Genomic DNA, 7,966 nt, shown 5'->3' with positions numbered 1-7,966 from the left:
TTTCCTACTTTCATATTCCTAATACAATTATTGATTAAAATTACTAATCGCAATAATACAGTTCATATACTTTCCTGCAACATAATATTATAAAATTAAAAATACGGTAATACGATTCTTATTCGTACTACAGTTCTAAGTTAATATTACATGAGACATCGACATAATCTTGATCAACAATATACTTGTAGTCAGTACATATACTCCCTGCAAATCATAAACAACACTATTATTCTACAGAATCTGCAAATCGTGAACAATAACATTAGTCTCCTAATCGTGATCAATTCTACCATCTTGATCGTTCACTAATGAAGTCTGTTTTAGTTGTGAACATTTAGTATATAAATAGTGAACATTTAGTATGTAAATTGTGTATTTTAGACTCGAGTCCATTGTATAACTATTGAGCCAACAACCTGACAAACTTGATTGGGCCGTGTTGCCCAATTATCAAATTGTTTTGTTTATTTTGGACGATGATTATAATAACAGATACTCTGTATAAAAAAATGTACGATTAAACAATACAATTTAGTACTAAAAAAAAAAACAATTCATACAATTAATTATAATAAACATATAGACACCAAAGTTTTTCGCCAAAAAATTATGATAAATATACATCCCAGATTATAGCCAGGTAAATAAGTAAAATAAGACACACACACATTTCCCTAGGTCTTAACCCATAAAATGTTTGGTAAAAAAAATATTTTCCTGTTTTTTTTTTTTTTTTTTTTTTTTTTTTTTTTTTTAGTGAGGATGGAAACTCACAATCATTACTTGAGAGTGCTCACGAGGTAAACCTCACTCATGTTTAATAACCATCAAACCACAACGATAAACCACACTAATAAGACCATGTGTGACGAGTTCAACTGAAAGGTTGTCGACAAGAATCAAACTTGTGACATTCAAGTACAATAATCATGATCCATCCCTCGGGTATATTTCCCTAAATATTAACCTATACAATGTTTGGAAATAAATAAATAATCTCTAGCTTAGGTTGCACATAGTTTATTGACTCAAACAAAAAAAAAAAAATCAATAAGTCACTCACGTTGAGAGTCGAACTTGTAATTTTATTGTTAGTTACAAAGTCAATAATCTAATGGCACCAAGACCTTGTGGTCTAGTGCACCTTGGTGCATTCCCTTATGGGAGGTTGTGGGCAAGCCTCAGGGGATGCGGTATTGATTCTTTGTCTTAATGCTTCAGTAAATTCAAAAAATATTTATGAACAGATACTGCATTGTAACAGAGTCAATAGTACAACATTTCCCTAAATCTTAACCCATTCAATGTTTAGTTATTAAAAAAAATCCTAAATCTTAACTCATAAAATATATGGTACAAAAAAATTAGCATTTACCTAAATCTCATAACCCATTTTTTAATTGGTAGAATTCTAATCCTAATCTAATTATTTTCTTATTCTATTTACGTTGGAATTCTATTATATCCTCTTTATTTGAATCAAATATCATATCTAACTATCAAATGAGAGTTTGGTAATAAGTTAATTCGTGTTTTTAGAAATAGTAATAAATAGTATATTTATAATCTCTAGATTGTCTTATATATTTTCGTTAGGTATTATAACTTTTATTCTATTTTTATTTCTTCAGATATAGAAATATAATTTTTGAAGGATAATTCTAAATCTTATCGGATTTAAGTACCTGTCTCCTACAGTACCACGGAGTGGATATTCCTTAATTATGAGCTCCTAATATACAATTAGCCGCGTATTTAAGGGTTAAACTAATGCCAAGAAGCGGAGCTCATATAGCCATATATGTACTATACTACAGTGTTCGTCAACCTTCAACCTTCTGAGACTTCATAAGCTCAGGCTGCTGTATAAATAGCCGTAAAAGCATTGCTTCCACTCATTACATAAACAATCATCGTTGCATCATATTGCTACTACAATCTCTTCTCTCTCTGTGTGCAAAGCTCACAGATTCTTGAGGTTTCCAACGTCAGAGTTTAAGAAAGAGATGTCTGGGAGCTTTTAAAGCCGTGGGTAGGAAGAAAGAACAGAGCTTTAACGTTCTTTCCTCTAATTCTCCATTAAAAAGTGAGTTTTCTTTTTCTTTCTTTTTTTGAAATTTTGTTGTGGTATGAATATTGCATGCCTGTTGGTGTGGGCATGTGTGTGTGTGAGCCCCTGATTCCTAAATTTTAATTTTTTTTGGGTGTATTTTGGCCTAAATTTGGAATTACCCTTTCAAAGTTTCAATTTGCTTGGCAAATTTGGCCTTCATTCAACTCTCTTGATTAGGTGTCTTGTTATGTGTGGTGTGGGGAAATTTCAAATGAAGTTTTCTTGGATTTTCTATGTATGAGAGCTGTTATGGGGTGAAGGTTCATAGTTTATTAGTGTATATGGTGAAATGTTAAAGTCTGTGGTGAAGAGATGGCATGTTATTAAAGGTTGAAATCTTGATATGATGTGTAGATTTTGAGGCTTTCAAGGGGGGGAAGATGATGAAGAATTCAGTGTCTGACCACAGTTTCTACATAGATAGTGAGGAAGAGGAAGAGAATCAGGAGAAATGTGAAAATGGAGATGGGAATGAATCTGATGATAATTATTCAAATTACTCCAATGATAATGAGAATGAGAATGAGGACGAACACCAGCACAGCAAGCCCAATTCCTTCAACAATGCTTGGCCTCAAAGTTATAGGTATGTTTTCTCCTTTTTTTTATGTTTAATTTTTCACCAATATGCATGTATGACAAGATCTTTTTCAAGAAATAGATATGTCTTCTGTTGTAGGGAGACTATGATGGTGTGAAGTTTTCGATTTGTTTAACCATGTCTTTTTTATCTGTTGATGAACTAGCTAGTTCAGTAGTTTGTAGTATTGATTCTTGAAATTTTTTCAGAAAAACTCCACAGGTCTAATCTCCTCGAATATTTGTTTGCAGGCAATCTATGGATCTTTACAGCAGTGTACCATCTCCAAGTCTTAACTTTTTGGGGACGCCAATTAAAAGTATAACCAGCTCGTTTCTTTCATCATCACTTACAAGGAGACACACACCCGAGGTGTTGCCTTCAGTTCATAAACCGCTTTTGGCATCAAAAGAACCGGAGCAGAAAAGGCGTAGTTCACAAGCTTTGTTGCCCCCTCTACCAGCCAAGTCATCTTTCATAAGGAAGGGAACCCCCGATAGGAAACTCTCTGCAGTTTCACATGAAGTTCCCATTTCTCACCAAAGCTCATTTGGACAAGCAGTGCTAAATGGTATCGTTTCGACTACTAGTCTAGTCAGTGTCAGTCAAAACAACTTCACAATAAACCTAAATCTATCTGCATCTAATAAGAAATACAATAAAATTCTTGTTTTGCGTTAAGAGATTATTTGAGAAACCAATGAATTATATTAGATTAGATCAGGTTATACTAACAATTTTGGAACTTGCTTGAGATTGTTATGTGTTACTTGGGACGAAGATCTCGGTTACTTAATAGTGTTACTAGTTAGTCACAGTTAGCCTAAATCAAAGATTATTTTAAACAGTCGAAAATAAGAAGAGCTTTTGTTCCTGTTTAGGTCTAAAAGAGGATCAAATGAAATTCATAATCAACCTACTATTTTATATGTATGTGAATGTGATTGTTATATGAAGCATTTGGTGCATTGTGGTTGTGCCTCTACTCATATATATTTCGGTTGTTCCAAACAGGAATGAATGTTTTATGTGGAGTAGGTATCCTTTCCACTCCTTATGCTGTCCGAGAAAGCGGGTGGATTGGGCTTTCTATATTGTTTCTCTTTGCTCTACTTTCTTACTATACTGGGATTCTTCTTCGGAAATGCTTAGACAGCCAACCGGGGCTTGAGACTTATCCTGATATTGGACACGCTGCCTTTGGTCCAACTGGGCGAGTTGTTCTTTCTGTAAGTCCTTTTGACTTGTGTATCTCGTAACAATTGAAGCCTTTTACTTCAATGAAAAAAATAAAAAAAATTCTCCGTTCTGTCCTTTGAACTCCTTGTATAGACAGCAAATTAGATTAAGCATGAACTTACAAGTATTACTGCCTGCTGACGTTTTCTTTTGCTCTCGTGTTTTCTGGATGCAGATTATTTTGTATGCAGAGTTATATGTGAGTACATCTATCCCGATTTTTCAAGTCTTTGCCTACATGGCTTTGCTTTGATGCGTGGACTCACTGAGTATTTGGTCCTTATGGCATGTTCGTTTTCTAAGATAAATAGAATCTCATGTGTCCTAATTGTCCCGAGATAATCGTTGCTCTCTACTTGCAGGCATGTTGTGTTGAATATATAATATTGGAAGCTGATAACTTGTCATCTTTATTTCCAAATGCACATTTAAGTTTGGGAGGAATACGTTTAGATGCACACCATCTTTTTGCACTGATGACCACCCTTGCAGTTCTTCCTACTATGTTTCTGCGGAACCTCAGCCTTCTCAGTTATATCTCAGGTGAATCTTTCGGGTTTTCAGATTTATTTATTTTTTTTCCACACGAAAACTCTTAGCTAAATTTTAACATGAAAGCTTGTCACGTTCAGCTGGAGGAGTGATTGCTTCGGTCTTGGTTGTTTCGTGCTTGTATTGGGTTGGCTTGGTTGATGATGTTAGCCTTCAAAGCAAACAGACGACGTTGAATCTCTCCACTCTCCCGGTTGCCATCGGTCTCTATGGCTATTGTTACCAAGGACACGCTGTGTTCCCCAACATCTATACATCCATGGAAAAACGTAGCCAATTCCCTGCTGTCCTCGTAACCTGGTATTCCAAAACCTCGCAAATTTGTTTCATTAAATCCTAATCTCCACTTTAGTTAACCAACATTGTGCTAACAACATAATAATTTTCAAAATATACGCAGCTTTGGCATAGTTACTTTGATGTACATTGCGACGGCTGTTCTTGGATATATGATGTTTGGAGATTTAGCGGAATCACAGTTCACACTAAACATGCCCACCGAACTCGTTGCCTCCAAAATAGCTGTCTGGACCACGGTATGTCAACTACATTACCTCGCCTTAAAAGAACGATGTGCAAAGTTTGCGGTTATCATTTGACTCTTCTGCTTCTTTTGCAGGTCGTTAATCCATTCACAAAATATCCTTTCTGATCCCCAAGATCTTTACCATATGCACATTTACTTGCAATTTACAGTACTTTTTTATGCAATCCAGGTTTTGAGAAAAAAAAAGTTAGTTCATCACGGGACTAGTGTTTAATTAAACGAGTAGGAAGGAATAAAATTATTAACTTTTCAGACATTGAACTAGCTGTCAATAGCTTTTTTTGGACACAGTGACTAAACCCCTCACTGAATTGTAAGCACCTTTAAGGGTGGGATAGCTGGCCTGGGGATTTAAGGTTGTCAATAGCTTTACTTGTGCATATCAATAAACCAGACGTTTTTTTTCCTTAATTAGCGATACATATGCATTAACCATGTTGCCAGTGGCAATGAGTATTGAGGAATTCATACCATCAGACCAAGTCAAGTCCTATATGTACTCAATGCTCATCAGAACCGCGTTGGTGATCTCTACCTTGATCATCGGTCTATTGATCCCCTTTTTTGGTAAGCTTTGCAGAAACTGAAGCCTACTCTGTAGTCATTCATGTAATCCTAGAGAACTTTTTCGACGTTAAAGATGGAATCTACCTTTTTCGTTTTTTTTTTTTTTCTTATAGCAATGCGGGTAAAATGCTTAAACATTAGTTCACTTTGCCTACAGGTCTTGTTATGTCACTCATTGGATCTTTACTTACAATGCTAGTTGTAAGTCCTGCATCTTCCTTCTAATTAGAATGTTTCTTATGATTTTCTTCTGATAAGCCATAATACCGATTAATCTGTTTTTTGGTTTTCAGACATTGATACTTCCTTGTGCTTGTTATATGAGCATAGTGAGGGGAAAAATAAGCTATATTCAGGTATTGTCAACTTCTACTTCTTGCATACTAGTGAACTTTTGCCTTTCCTATAGCAAGCAAAGTACCACAAGAAGGTAAACCAGTCTAGGTTGTCATAGCGGTTGCCCTTAGCAAGGGCCAATAAGCCGCTCCCATTGGGAGTCGAACTTATAATCTTGTGGTTACTAACTCAAAAGTCTGACTAACTTGGTTAGGGTTGTCCCGAGTTGTTCTTTTCTGACGATTTGATGATTTTTTTTTTTGGTTGTAGGCATCAGCTTGTGTACTTATAATTGGAGTAGGTGTTGTATCTGCAGTTATTGGAACCTTTTCTGCCATTTCTGGAATTGTTGAAAGTTTGAGCAGTTGAGATGATGACAGAGGTTAAATAATGTATACTACATAGTTTTTCCATCATCCCCAAAAGGGTTTTTTTTTTTTTTTTTTTTTTTTTTTTTTTTTTTGTGGCTTCACAATTTCCCCCCAAATCTTTTTTGTTGTTGGCTTTAATTTGACCATGCAGAAGTGTTGCAATGTTCTTTTTCTTCTTCCCCTTTCAATATATTGTACTATTTTGTGGGAAAATAATATTTTTAGAGTTATAATACTCATGTATTATTTACACTTGTATTGTTAAAATGGTAATGCGGAATTGCGGAGGCTCACTAGTTCGACTCATAAAGGTCCAAACAAAACCAACAACATTGGTCACATTCACCTGACCATACATGGCACTGTTACACCACATCCTCTCCTCTTGTTGGTTGGAGTTAGGGCATCACCAACAATGACAAAATAATATATTTTTTCTTATATAACACATAGATGGAAGAGAAAGAGGAGACGAGGGAGTGAAAATAGATTTTCAAAGATTACAGATTTTTTTCTGATATGATGGTGTTCACTTGATGCTCGCGAACTAACAACATTAGGAAGTTTCTATTGTTTAAGTTGTGGAGCGCACAATAAATTCAATTTTAGTTTATTTGTTGAGACACTCTTTAGAAAGCAAAACATTTTGCATGTATAAATAGTGCAAAGTAACATTTTACAATCTCTAAGCATGTGATTCTATCTCATCATTATATGTGCCTACAATTCTGCTAAGGATTAGTCAACGCGTCCGATAGTAAAAATCTTAAGTTACACCCAAAAAAATCTCTAAGGATGCGATAATGTTGATAGTGGTGAAACAATCAAATTCTCTACTCATCATCTTGTGAATATCCCAAGTTATTTAGCGCCATTATATAACATAAGCATTATTGTATTATTACTTCCACAATCAATTGAATTATCGAGCCTAATTACCAACACAAAACTCTTGATACTCAACTCTAAAAAAATAACATCTTAGGATGGATAAAATATTTTTCTTTTTTCATATTTGACATATTTTATGCACAAAAAGTGACACCAACATTTACCTGGTTTACAAGTCACTAACAGTTAATTATGTCTTGATGAACTAAATTGACATGTTTATGTACCTAATTGCAACTTTAAAAAGTTTGAGGGCCTAATTGGTTTTCAGGTAAAGTTGGATGCCTATTTGACACATTTTATGCAAAAAAAAAGTGACATTTAAATTTACCTGGTATTACAGGTTACTAACAGGTAACTATGCCTTGATAAACTAAATTGACATTTTATGTACCTAATTGCAACTTTAAAAAGTTTGAGGGCATAATTGATTTTTCAGGTAAAATTTGATAGCCTATTTGACACATTTTATGCTAAAAAAGTGACATTTACATTTACCTGTTATTACAGGTCAGTAACAGGTAATTATGCCTTGATAAAATAAATTGGCATGTTTATGTACCAAATTGCAACTTTAAATANTAACAGGTAATTATGCCTTGATAAAATAAATTGGCATGTTTATGTACCAAATTGCAACTTTAAATAATTTGAGAGCCTAATTGATGCCTATTTGACACATTTTATGCAAAAAAAAATTGACATTTAAATTTACTTGGTATTATAGGTCACTAACAGGTAATTACGCCTTATAAACTAAAGTGACA

At 34.3% G+C, this 7,966-nt stretch overlaps 1 protein-coding gene across 1 annotated transcript; it reads left to right on the top strand.

Moving 5' to 3' along the window:
• Positions 1-1,847: 1,847 nt before the first annotated feature.
• LOC115997582 (amino acid transporter AVT1C-like) lies at positions 1,848-6,601 on the top strand. The gene is made up of 13 exons (XM_031237172.1): positions 1,848-2,089; positions 2,471-2,702; positions 2,948-3,267; positions 3,711-3,925; positions 4,111-4,134; positions 4,298-4,478; positions 4,568-4,787; positions 4,888-5,023; positions 5,107-5,126; positions 5,456-5,601; positions 5,759-5,802; positions 5,895-5,957; positions 6,208-6,601. The coding sequence occupies exons 2-13, from the start codon at positions 2,497-2,499 to the stop codon at positions 6,304-6,306; spliced, it is 1,674 nt and encodes a 557-aa protein (XP_031093032.1). The 5' UTR covers positions 1,848-2,089; positions 2,471-2,496; the 3' UTR covers positions 6,307-6,601.
• Positions 6,602-7,966: the final 1,365 nt, after the last annotated feature.

This window comes from Ipomoea triloba, chromosome 11 (genome assembly GCF_003576645.1).
Source record: "Ipomoea triloba cultivar NCNSP0323 chromosome 11, ASM357664v1".
NCBI lineage: Eukaryota > Viridiplantae > Streptophyta > Magnoliopsida > Solanales > Convolvulaceae > Ipomoea > Ipomoea triloba.
This window is presented reverse-complemented; position numbering and strand designations above follow the sequence as displayed.

Excerpts from the sequence above, each read along its gene's own strand:
- LOC115997582 (XM_031237172.1), top strand. The coding sequence starts at position 2,497 with ATGATGAAGAATTCAGTGTCTGACCACAGTTTCTACATAGATAGTGAG. Across the intron at positions 3,268-3,710 it reads TGGACAAGCAGTGCTAAATG|GAATGAATGTTTTATGTGGA; the intron begins GTATCGTTTCGA and ends TGTTCCAAACAG. Across the intron at positions 4,135-4,297 it reads TTTTGTATGCAGAGTTATAT|GCATGTTGTGTTGAATATAT; the intron begins GTGAGTACATCT and ends CTCTACTTGCAG.